At 38.3% G+C, this 13,494-nt stretch overlaps 1 protein-coding gene and 1 pseudogene across 2 annotated transcripts in view; both read right to left on the bottom strand.

The window, feature by feature from the left end:
- NBAS (NBAS subunit of NRZ tethering complex) overlaps positions 1 to 12,744 on the bottom strand; it is a 461,389-nt gene extending 448,645 nt beyond the window's left edge. For both annotated transcript variants that reach the window (XM_023728239.1, XM_023728240.1), the window contains exons 1-3: positions 12,576 to 12,744; positions 10,289 to 10,343; positions 8,423 to 8,459 (exon numbers count right to left, since the gene is read on the bottom strand). In XM_023728239.1, the coding sequence (XP_023584007.1) occupies positions 8,423 to 8,459; positions 10,289 to 10,343; positions 12,576 to 12,698 (215 nt within the window). In that variant the 5' untranslated portion in view covers positions 12,699 to 12,744. The remainder of the gene's footprint in view (positions 1 to 8,422; positions 8,460 to 10,288; positions 10,344 to 12,575) is intronic.
- LOC111819976 (DPH3 homolog) lies at positions 2,992 to 5,945 on the bottom strand (annotated as a pseudogene).
- Positions 12,745 to 13,494: the final 750 nt, after the last annotated feature.

Raw genomic sequence — 13,494 nt, 5'->3', positions numbered from 1 at the left:
AAAAAAACTCTCAGCAAAATAGGAATAAAAGGGAAATTCATCGACATAATAAAGGGCATTTATACAAAGCCAACAGCCAAAATCATTCTAAACAAAGAGAGACTGAAAGCATCCCCCTTGACAATGGGAATCAGTCAAGGATGCCCTTTATCACCACTCTTATTCAACATTATACTGTAGCCAGAGGATTAAGGCAAGAAAAAGAAATAAAGGGCATCCAAATTGATAAGGAAGAAGTAGAAGTATCTCTATTCATAGAAAATTCCAAAGAATTCACAAGAAAATTACTAAAACTAATTGAAGATTTCAGCAAAGTATCAGGATACAAGATATACATACAAAAATCAGTTGGATTCCTCTACACCAACAAAGAGAACTTCCAAGAGGAAATCACCAAATCAATACCATTTACAATAGCCTCCAAGAAGATAAAGTACTTAGGAATACATCTAACCAGAGACGTAAAAGACCTATACAAAGAAAACTACAAAACACTACTGCAAGAAACCAAAAGAGACCTACATAAGTGAAAAAACACAGCATGCTCATGGATAGGAAGACTCAACATTGTGAAAATGTCAATTCTACCCAAAGCGATCTACAGATACAATGCAATCGCAATGCAAATTCCAATGGCGTTTTTTAATGAGAGAGAGAAACAAATCACCAACTTTATATGGAAAGGCAAGAGGTCCAGGATAAGTGAAGCATTACTCAAGAAGAAGAACAAAGTGGGAGGCCTCACAATAGCTGATTTTAGAACCTATTATACTACCACAGTAGTCAAAACAGCCTGGTACTGGTACAACAACAGACACATAGACCAAGGAACAGAACTGAGAACCCAGACGTAAATCCATCTACCTATGAGCAGCTGATATTTGACAAAGGCCCAAATTCCATTAAATGGGGAAAAGACGGTCTCTTCAACAAATGGTACTGGCATAACTGGGCATCCATGCGTAAAAAAACGAAACACGGCCTACACTTCACACCATATACAAAAACTAACTCAAAATGGATCAAAGGTCTAAATATAAAATCTAAAACGATAAAGATCACAGAAGAAAAAATAGGGACAATGCTAGGGGCCCTAACACATGGCATAAATAGTATACAAACCATAACTAACAATGCACAAACACCAGATGAGAAACTAGATAACTGGAAGCTCCTAAAAATCAAACTTATGCTCATCAAGACTTCACCAAAAGAATAAAAAGAGAACCTGCAGGATGGGAAAAAGAAATTTGGCTACGACACATCTGATAAGGGTCTAATCTCTAAAATCTATAAAATACCGCAACACCTCAACAATTTAAAAAGACAAATAAGCCAGTTAAAAAATGGGCAAAGGATATGAACAGACACTTCACCAAAGAAGACATTCAGGTGGCTGACACATGAGGAAATGCTCATGATCATTAGCCGTTAGAGAAATGCAAATCAAAACTACAGTGAGATACCATCTCACCCCAACAAGGTTGGCACTAATCCAAAAAAACACAAAATAACAAATGTTGGAGAGGTTGTGGAGAGAGTGGAACTTTTATGCACTGCTGGTGGGAATGCAAAATGCTACAACCACTTTGGAAAACAATATGGCACTTCCTTAAAAAGCTAGACATAGAAATACCACATGATCCAGCAATCCCACCCCTAGGAATATACTCGAGAGAAATAAGAGCAGTCACATGAATAGATACATGCACACCCATGTTCATTACAGCACTATTCACAATAGCAAAAAGATGGAAACAACCTAAATGTCCAACAGACAAATGGATAAACAAATTATGGTACACACACACACAACGGAATACTATGCAATGATAAAAAACGATGATGAATCCACAAAACATCTCACAACACAGATGAATCTGGAGGGCATTACACTGAGTGAAATAAGTCAGTCACAAAAGGACAGATATTGTATGAGACTACTATTACAAGAACTAAAGAAAAGGTTTAAACACAGAAAAAAGCATTATTTGATGGTGGGGAGGGAGAGAGAGGGGAAATCAACTTCAGTTAAGGGAAGGACAACACACACTACAGGGGAAGTCAGCACAACTGGACCAAAGCAAAGGCAAAGAAGTTTCCTGGACACATCCAAACACTTTGAGGGACAGAGTAGCTGGGGCTCAGCCTGGAGACCATAGTTTTGGGGGACATTTATGTCAACTGGCATAATATAGTTTATAAAGAAAATGTTCTACATCCCACTTTAGTGAGTGGCGTCTGGGGTCTTAAAAGCTTGCAAGCAGCCATCTAAGATACATCAATTGGTCCTATCCCACTTGGAGCAAAGGAGAATGAAGAAAACCAAAGATACAAGTAAAATACTTCCCCAAAGGAATAAAGGACCAAATGAGCCAGAGACTCCACCAGCCTGCGACCAGAAGAACTAGATGGTGCCCAGCTACCACCAATGACCACCCTGACATGGAACACGACAGAGAGTCCTGGACAGAGCAGGAGAAAAACATAGAAAGGAACTCAAATTCACGTATAAAGACCAAACTTAATGGTCTAACAGAGACTGGAGGACCTCCTAAACTATAGCCCCTGGCTGCACTGTTAAAGCAGAACTGAAACCATTCCCAAAGCCCACTCTTCAGACAAAGGTTAGCAGGACTATAAAACAAAAAATAATACACGTGAGGAATGTGCTTCTTAGTTCAATCAGATATACAAGACCAAATGAGCACCTCCTGTCCAGAGGCAGGATGAGAAGGCATGAAGGGACAGGAATCGGTCAAACGGACACAGGGAACCCAGGGAGGAAGGGGAAATGTGCTGTCAAATTGTGCGGATTGCAACTAATGTCATAAAACAATATGTGTATAAATTTTTGAATGAGAAATTCACTTGAGCTGTAAACTTTCACCTAAAGCACAATTAAAAAAAAAAATGGATTAAAGACTTAAATGTGAAAACTAAAGCCATAAAATTCTTAGAAGAAAATACAGAGACAATGCTGTCAGGCCTAGCTTTTTTGGGTTTTTTTTGTTTTTGTTTTTTTTTAAATTTCAGTTGTCTTTATTTAGCATGTCATTACAGTTTATCCTGGTAATGAATTAATATTTATAGTTATCAAAAACTGTTGGGCACCCTCCAAGAGAAATGCTTCCAGATGTGTACACCAAAATGTGTGTAGAACCAGCTGACTTGATAATTTTCAAACTCCAAAGTGCAGCAACATGAAGTTATTGAAGAACGGAGTGTCTTTCACAGTAAATCACGATTTAGATAGTTTGAGTTTATAAAGGTTTCAACGGCCATTTCAGTTCCTGCAAGCTCCCAAACCTGACAATAAAGAACTGACGGCTTAGAAATCCCCTGATCCAGGCTGCTAATTGTACAGAGGAGTGAGACACTAGCCTTGCCAAAGATTACCAAGCCAGTAAGAGACAGAGCCTGGATTACAAATCAGTTGTGAGGTGCTCCAGAAATGTGTTGGGTTAAAAAAGGCACAAACATCACACAGAACTCTAGTTTATATCTGAAAAGACCCTGGCTTCACTTTCAGCTTAACGAAGGATTGAATCCTGATGTGCTCTTTTGCAGTTCACAGATTTAGTGACTCGGTTGCTTTGGAGACAAAATCATTCCCATTGTTGTAGCTTATCACTGAACACTGATTGCTAGTGCTGTTTATGCTTCTCTTCTCCTGGGATGTTTGGACTTGGGCAAGTTTTCTTCTTACTCTATGGTCAGAACAGATCTATATTAAGAGTCTTCTTGTTTGAAATTCAGCAGCAGCAGAAGGAACTAACATGTCCTGGATACCTACAAGGCCATTAACATTTCAGTTCATTTCTCTTCATGCTTATTGCAGTCAGTCATCACTTATCCTCCTTTTCATTTGAGCAGTTGCTGGTTCCAAGAGCTTCTGCAGGGCCGCTTTGGATTACTTCCGGGTGTCAGTGTTCCACTTAGCAATGAGATTTCTCATCACATCAAGAATATGCCATATGATGCTTACAGTAATGTCCCAAGTATTCTAGCACACAACTTCCAGTGACTTATTGTCTCTGCCTAATAGTTAAACATAGCTATGCTGCTGGTGGTTAAAAAAAAGGCCATACGCTTGTCTTAACTGAAACCCCTGGTGAGTGTGTGCAGCACATTTATCAGTTACAGAATATTCACGTGCTGTCAAGCCATTCTTCTCTCTAGTTGCAGGAGTCGTTCCCTAAACGTCCTGTCAGACAATAATGTAGTTTTTTTTAACTTTTTATACACGTAAGTTAAAGGGAATTTTCAAATTTCCATATGTGATTGTAATTTTGACTACTCTCAGCACTGCAGCAAAGGAAGGCTGGTGGCCTATGTTTATGTATTTATTTTTCTCCAAGGCAACATTTCTCTGTAAGAGTTTATGTATTACTTGGTTCCAGGTTATAGGTTCATTAGAATGCCCTCCATGGGCATATTTACTCAGAAAAGGCCTCCAGTTTTCAAGCTCATCTTAAGCAAATGGAAGAGTTATTACAGATGCTTCACCTTTTAGGAGTAGTAACCTGATATTGTGATAATGCTGCAAACATTGCCGCCAGCCATAAAGACTCAACATTAACCCCCAGCTGGAGTGCAGTTTCATTAGCCTTTTCTAAAAACAAACGAACAAAAATCCAAACATACAAATATTATTTGCTCTGATCTGGCAGAATCACACAAGAGTTGGCACGTTTGGCTCCTCTCATTCTTCCCTTAGCTGTTTGTCTTTTTATCTTGTCAGATTTTCAAGGAACATACAGAATATTTACAAGGAAACTTCATATTCTTTGATCAGTTCACTTTTTGATTTTTCTTTCTTATTCAACTAACTTTTAGCTCTGGAGAGATCATGACTCACTGTATTTTCTTTTTAATACCACGTCCAGCCCTCTATGCATGAAGTGTAACAGACAAGGCAGGCTTATCAGAATGTGAACATTTTTATAATGACAAGACTGAGGAGGCTGGCTTGGTGCAGGAACCAGGAGTGCAGTCCTGCCAAGGAAGCTAATATTCTTAAGTTTAGAACAGGAAAGGTGATGCCAAATTTCAAAGGAAGGGCTAATATTAATAATCTTAATTACCAAGCCCTTTTCTCGTTAAGGAATGCCAGTGACTTTGAGGTATATGATGCAGTTATCAGATATTGAAGTAATTAGGTTTAAAATACAAAAATGATGAAACTGAGGGAAAGAAAGCATTGGTTTGAAATTATCTTCCTTTAAAACTCAGAGGGAAAATTAAGAACATTTGCAATTCCAAGCTGTAAGCATGAAAATCAGGCATGCCACAACATGGCTGGCTTCTTTAAAGATGAATGTAGCTGTCAATGGAAAGAATCCACACTCTAATGGAACAGCAAGCCAAAAAACAGCATCCCCATGAAGAGGCCTGGAATTTTGCATTTTATTTTTCTATCTTGGCTCATTCCCAACTGTTCAAGATTTGGATTCCCAAGGCCTTCTTCAGCATTTAATTAACTCTTTGTTTGGTGGAAGAGGCTGGGGCTATTACTCCACACATAAACTGTTCTTTGTCATAAATCACTTATATAATGAGAGAGCAGCTAGGACACGCTGCCACGTCTTCCCCATTCTCCAAATCCTCCTTGGTGATAGAGAAGTTATGACTATACGGGCAGGGGTAGAAATATGACTCCGAGTCCTTGTCATATCATTAGCCCTCAATCTCTGCCTCACTGTGAAACACCGCCATTATCACTGGGGTCAACAAAAGGGCTGTCACCCCCACCGGCTCACACCATGTCCATCATCCTAACTTTGTGTGGCTCTTGCCCTGCAGGGCGTTTTCGACAGGAATCCAGGCTTAGCTTTTAACAATGGATTATCTAATACAATAACAAAAGCACAAGCTACAAAAAATAAAATGAACAAATGGGACCTCATAATAATTAAAAACTTCTGGTCATCAAAAGACTTTACCAAAAAAGCAAAAAGACAAGCTACTGACTGGGAAAATATCTTTGGAAACCCCACATCTGATAAGAAGCAACAACAACAAAAAAGTAGCTGCTGAGGCGGCTTATGTATAACTACACACCTCACGGGATTTGGTTCCTTTGTTTGGAGATTTAGGGTCATGGTTTCATGGGACTTCCCAGTTAATTGGCCTAATAATGTGTTTAGTGTTTGGTTCTACCTCCTAGTTCATCGTGTAGTGCCTGGGGTCTTAAAAGCTTGCAAGCGACCATCCAAGGCACAAAAATTGGTCTTTCTTCACCTGGAGCAGCACAGGAAGGAGAGCCAGGAATAGGAGAAGGAAATGAAATGTGTGGCTAATTGCCTCCATGAATAACTGTTTCTTTTGCTGTGAGACCAAAAGAACTGGATGGTGTCCAGTTATCATTACTGAAAAATTCTACGGAAGAATCCTGTTCAAAAGTGGTAAAATGCAGAACAGAAGTTCAAATTATCATGGACTCCAAACTTTCTGGAGCCATGGAGGCTGGATGAACTCCTGAAACTATCGCCCCAAGATCATCTTTAAACCTTAAACCTTAAACTAAAAATATCCCCTTAAGTCTTCTCAAAACCAAATAATAGTTTGACTTAACTAGTAAAGAATGTCTGCCTTGAGCATTGCGCTCTTTTAAGATCTAACTATATGGGATCAAGTTGACAATAGCAACTCGAAAGATTAGATAGGAAAACGGTGAGTTTATGTTAATGGACGAGGAACACTCACAAAAAGAGGGTGAGAATGGTTGCACAAATCGAAGAATGTAATCGACGCAAGTGAATTGTACATTAGAAATCATTGCACTGGTAAATGTTCTGTTGTGTATATTCTCAACAACAACAAAATAAAACAACTTATAAAAAAAGAGAGATACAGAAATATTATAATAGAGATATTAAACATGCACATAAATGATACCATCAACATGAAGGCAACAGTTTCCTCTGGAGGAGAAGGAAAAAACAAGGACTGAGGAAATAGGACTTGAGCTATAACATTTTGCATAAAAAGAGAGAGGCTACCTGAAGTAAATATGACAAAATATCAACAACTTTTAATTCAGATGTAGATAAGTCATATATGGGTTTACTATATTATTATTTGTAAATCTCGGTATAATTATATTTCACAATTTTTTAAAAATACATTAAAAAAAGTTACTTAAAACAAATATTGGACCAAAAACTTTTAGATTTTATTACCACAAATTTAAGACCAAACATTGACCTACAATCTTTTTTAAAGTAACACATCATGAGGAAGATTAGATAATCACCTCATGGTACATTCACATTCTGTACAATGATCAACATGGCCAATTCAATGAAATAAATTTCTCAGGAAAAAGAGAGACTGAAAGATAGCTCCTGAAGTCTGATCTTATGGCACTTACACATAGGATGAGGCTCGTATCAGAATTAACTCTTTGAGTCTTCCTTCCACAGAGATAACAAAAAGGACTGACTCTCAAGCAACAAACTGAACAGACATATAATAATCTACCTACTCTATCAAGGGTGTGCAGGACTAGCCAGATGTAGCCACTACACTCAGCAAGCTCAGGAAAAGCAGCCTACCTCTTATACTCGCCTTTCCCTTCTACCACCCTGTCTCCTCACTCACTTCTCTACACTATCATACCCTACTTCCCCCAAAATATAAAATAAGTAAAAAATTGTAAATATGTATATACACACATGCATACATATGTGTATACGTGTGTGTGTGTATATATATGTATATATATATATATGTATATATGTATACATACATACATAGAGTTAAAGCAGGAAAACACTGGAGCTAGTCCTAGAGAAGAGACCAAAGGTCTTTGTTATAAACTATATTATCTCTGGAACTTTTAGAATTAGATATCCTCAAGGAAAAAGCAATCTGTGGTGAATAATTCTATAAAACAATTCCTACATATGTATCTAGAAGCAAAATTATCTCCTATTTCAGAAATATTTTTTTCCTTTTACGCTGAAAATTAGCACCTTGACTGAAAATATATTTAATACTAAAAAGAACTTAACACTACCCAAGAACTGAAACCTAAAGAATCTTCTTTGATATACACCAATTGAATATTGATGACGAGAGAGTCGATATAACAATAAGAACAAAAAATGTTTTTTAAAAGCTATTTATGCTACAGATCCATCAGGTGGGCATTCAAGATAAGGCTGAGGACACACATTAGAGAAAGCATAAGTCATGAGATATTCTTAATCATGACAAAGGAAACAAAAATTACCCTAACCCTACTGAGATATCTTGTCAGGTTCTGCCAAAGTCTGAAATGTCTCTTTTATAAACTGGGTTCACCTGAATGTCAGCATCTATATCATGATCTGGGATTCAATTATGAAAACTTAAATCATATATACGATAATATTCTTTTGTACTTGATGCTCATACTGTTTCTCTGAAGACTCACCTGTACCAGATGTATTGGCGTAAAAATAATAACCGATCTGTAATAAAAAGAAATAGCAGAGCCAAATATAAATCAGATGTCCTTTAAGAATTATTTTCAAATTAGATTTATTGACCAGAAATCTAAAATATACTGTAGACTCAGTCCTTACAAAACAAAACATGGAGAAAACAACTCTTAAAATATGAGAAATAAATATAACCTAGTATACACTATAACTTTCCAAGGTCATATATTTGTTTATATTAAGTTCCAAGTTTGTGTCTTATTAAAAAATTGAAGTATCTCCTAACAGTACAAAAAGTAAAAGTGATTTGAGATGGTAAATTCAATCTAAAAAGCTTTAATAAAATCCTGAATTAGAAGTCATAGTAATCACCCTTTAAAGCCAAAGTATCTGGGTAAAAATTAAAACAGGATACCATTTTACTATCGACAGCAAAGGTTTTTAAAAACTAATACCTAAAATGCGGAAGTCTATGGGAGACAAAATCTTTAATAGCCTGTCATGAAATAATGTTTTATATGATCCCATTTAAAATGTATGTGCATGTGTGTGCATGTGTACGTGGTTAGGTATATATCAGTGGAGGGTATCAGTGATTACCTGTGGGCAGTGAGATGAGGTGTAATTTTTTTCATCGTAATTTGTGGTTATCTATATTTTCTAAATTTTCTAAAATGAATTAGTACTTTGTACATTTTCTAAAGTTTCAAAAGTTCAAAGCATTTGTGATCATGAAAAATGAATATGCTAGTGCTTTCTGTATCAGAAGATAAAATTAGTGTTAATTTAAAATATCCTAGCCCTTTGAAACTGAATGTTCTCTTTGTAAGTAGCTCAAATTCACTGATATAATAAGGATGGGCTTTGGAGCCAGAAAGACCTACAGTCAAATTCCATATGACCCTGGGCAGGTTTCCTTATCTAAAAACGTAAAGGAGTATAACCATCTATCTTTCTGGTCTGATAAAAGGATTTCATTAATTAATATGTGTAAAGCTCTCATAGCACCAGCTCAATCAGGCTAGTGCACAATACTTTCTCAGACACTTGTTAGCCCATATGTAAAATCTGTCAGAAGTTAAAATAATGCCCGTGTTAATAGAATTTAAATTGTTCTTTCTATAAGAATCTGTTGACCAGATGTATCTGAAATATCATGTAAACCACTTAAAATGGCCTCTTGCTATCTTTCATCTTCAATGTCCATAGATTTTTTTGAGACTCATACTGAGTTTAATCTTCTTCATTCCTTGTAGAAAACACATCCATTACGGTTAAACTCAGGCCATACTTTATCTCTAAGCTGCATTAAAAATGTGTGTGTGGGTGCAGAACTCAAATTCTACTAAAAAGACCAGACTTTAATGGTCTGACTGAGACTGAAGGAACCCCTTAGCTCAAGTAGATACATGAGACTAAGTGGGCAGCTCCCATCCGGAGGTGAGATGAGAAGGCAGAGAGGGTCAGGAACTGGTTGAATGGACATGGGAAATCAGGGGTGGAAAGGAAGAGTATGCTGTCACAGTATAGGGAGAGCAATTAGGGTCACATAACAATGTATGTATAAATTTTTAAATGAGAAACTAACTTGAATTGTAAACTTTCACTTAAAGTACAACAATAAAATAAAATTTAAAAAAATTAGAAAAAAATGTGTGTGTGTATATAAATTTATATATATACATTAAGCTCAAGTAACATACATGCTACTCACTCTTACCAGGCTCTATACATCAGAAGTCTGAAGAACACATTTTAAAATTCCTGAACTTTCTAAAACAACACAGTCACAACTGTAATGGAAAAACAAATTGTTAACTATACCACCATACTTGTAAAAATAAATAAGCTATATTTACCTCTAATTGCTTTTGTGATGAGAAAGGACGCACCATGTTTTCGGTTGCCTCTAGGCTGCAATTATTAAAAATAAATAAATAAATAAACTTGCAGCTGTTGATTTTCCAGTAATACTTATACCATATGTAAACCTGTGCTTCTTTACTAACACTCAGAGTATCAGGTACAAGACAGCAGTATTTAAAAACTATAAACTGAAGCAAAAAAAGTAGACTCAGGCCTGGGGACAGTGGGAGTTAAAGTGAGCATGGCAGAGTTATAGGAAGATGTCAGGATGAAGCTTGCAGGTGGGGCAGGAGACTGGAAACTGTTTCTAAACCAAAACACCAATCCAAAGACAGGAGAAGCCAAGGGCAAAAGACATTCCAGGTCGCCAGTTCAGCACAAGCCTGTTTGGGTGAACTGCAGAGGCCTAAGTTTTGCTCACAGAAAAATAATAATTCCCTAAGTATATACTAAACAGTCACTGACGGCAACGGGTTTGGGTTTTTTGTATGCGTAGTTTAAACAACACTGGGCATTGCAAATAATGAGTAAAATGCACAAACATGCTGTCAAGAAAGGTACAATGGAGACATAAAATAAGTACCAAAACAAAAACCAAACCCGTTGCCATCTTGCTGATTCCAACTCATAGCGACCAAATAGGTATGACAGAAAAAAAAGAGAAAAACTATTTCATTGAACAAACATGAACCGATCTTCCACATACAAGTCACAATTTGGTCCTTGGGAGGGATGATTAAGATGTAGCTGCCTTCCAAGGGCTTAAACAGTTTAAGTCAATAGACTGTGGAAATCAATATAAGCACACACACACACAAAAAAAGGCAAATACTAGGAGGTTTCAATGTAAACTGATGCTGTTTATTTTTTAAAAAATCGATTAATAACATTAAGTATCCTGAAACATTATCATAATTAACTAGAGAGTTCTAAGGAGCAGAAATTAATAACAGATACAAGAAATTGGAAAAGATCCAACCAACAAAAGCAGCAGCAGCGTCCTAGCTGCATAGCCTACAAAACGTTAACATTGTTCAAGACAAATAAAAACTAAGTAAATACTTGAAAAACAATAATATACACAGATCTCTGCCTGTCTTGAAAACACATTATTTGGAGACAAGCAGAAACCCCACTGGGAAGATGGTTAAAAAAAAAGAACCAAAAACTTTATAGGAAAATCAGAGATAGAATGAGTAGTTTCTCCAGTAAAGAAACACTTAGAAAAGATACTTTTAAAAGGGAACCCCAGGGTGGATGATGACTTTGCTGCATCCTCTCCGATAAAATAGTGACTTGCACGTTAGGCACTCAAATATTTGTTGAATAAATGTGGATTCTAGGTTCATCCTCTTCTCCCCCTCACCGCTTTAGGGTCGCTATGAATCAGAATCGATCGGACAGCACACAGTAAGTCTTCACCTCGTGCCTGGGAGGCTCTCCTTACTGAACAACTAATAACTCCAAGTGCCGTTTTACAAGTGACCAATCCCACTAACCCATTCCCTAGCAAAGCACCCAAACTTCACTCCCAGGGCATTTTGCTGATTACACCGCTATTACAGCGCATATTACACTAGTTTATGAGAAATGTTTATTAAATTGTTTCCCCTCTAGACTGCAATCTCCAAGAAAGCAGATAAACTTTATTCATCTCTGTGACCCAGAGCCTAGGACAGTACCTGAGACACGGGCAAACGGACATGGGCAGGCAGACACACACGCACACACACAATTATCAAATGCTTGTTTATTGAAACACACAAGAAGTGGCGCAATTTAACCCCATGAAGGGGTAAATGGCTGGAACTCGCGCTCCGCGGCAGCCCGCCAGATTAGTTAACATTACTGTCGGTTCCTGAAAAATTCTTCCACCGCAAGTAACTGTCAACCCTGACCAGCCCTCGCCAGCCTACGGAAAAGGATCACCAAGAGTTTACATGTGAGAAGGACCCTCAGGTCCAACTATGTAGACTCCCCACAAAGTACAGGCAGCGAATCGGAGAAACAGAACGGGAATGTACGTAGCCCAGAGCGCCAGGATCCGCCTCCCGACAACCGAATTCTGAGCACAAAAGAAATCGCTGGGACCCTCCCTAAAGGACTGCAGCCCACCCCCCACGCGCTTGCCCGTGACGGCGTTGCCAGGACAACTGCACAGGCTCCAGCCCTGCTCCCCTGCCCACCCAGCTCCACTTTCCTACGTGGCTTCTGCTACGTGGCTCTGTCCCCGCACTGCCCGCGTTAAGCTGGCCGCAGCCCTAAAAAAGCCTGGGTTACCTGTACTTCTGTCTCCGGTGGCCACTCGGTATTAACTAACAAATCATAGAGTATCGTCTCCTCTTCCCCCTCCGGTGACGGGGTGCCTGAAATCAAAGCCGGCCCTGACTCGGGGGCCGCCATGTTCGCCCAGGACTGAAGCAGCTGAGACAGTGCCACTACGGCATCTCGCAATGGACAAGCTTTCCTAGCCGCGGCCGTTTTTGTTTCAGTGGGAAAAGAGTGAAGTTAGTGGGATGAAGAAAGAAAAGGCTAAATTAACCCTTTTATGAATAGAAGGGACAATGACTATTGCAACCAATGGAAAAGGGGGGAATCCAGAAGGTTTCTTTCTGGGGTAGATTCAGCAAAGTCTACTGGAACGTATACAGCTTGGATCAGGGTCCTGGTGCACTCCTTGTTAATCTGCGAGTCAAGTCATAGAACTTCTCTTATCCACTCTGCTTCTGTAAAACAGAAATCTTAATGCATCTCCCTGAGATGCTGAGGTTCATTTATGTGTTCGTTGCCCAGCACATAGAGTCAAACAATGGTTTTAAAATGAATAACAAAAGTTACCCAACTGTGTGAGGAACTTTAAAATTTGTAGGTTTCTGTAAGTCTAATTAGATTTCAGAACTAAAATTAAGCGCTCCATTCAGAAATTAAACTGAGGGCTTTACTTCTACACTCCTGATAACCATTGTTGTTAGGTGCTGTGGAGTTGATTCCGACTCATAGCGACCTTATGTACAACAGAAGGAAACGTTACCCGGTCCTGCGCCATCCTCAAAATCTTTACGCTTAAGCCCTTCGTTGTAGCCACTGTGTTACTAACCATAAGGCTAACCATTAGACTTCTGTTGAAGTTGTCCTTGGAAAAACAAAGCTTAGTCGCGTTTGTTAAGAGTGTTCCCCCAGCTGGCCTTAGAAAAAGCTT

The sequence above is a fragment of the Trichechus manatus genome, unplaced genomic scaffold (genome assembly GCF_000243295.1).
Source record: "Trichechus manatus latirostris isolate Lorelei unplaced genomic scaffold, TriManLat1.0 scaffold00023, whole genome shotgun sequence".
Taxonomy (NCBI): Eukaryota; Metazoa; Chordata; class Mammalia; order Sirenia; family Trichechidae; genus Trichechus; species Trichechus manatus.
The sequence above is the reverse complement of the archived record's forward strand: the minus strand, read 5'-3'. Positions and strand labels throughout refer to the sequence as shown.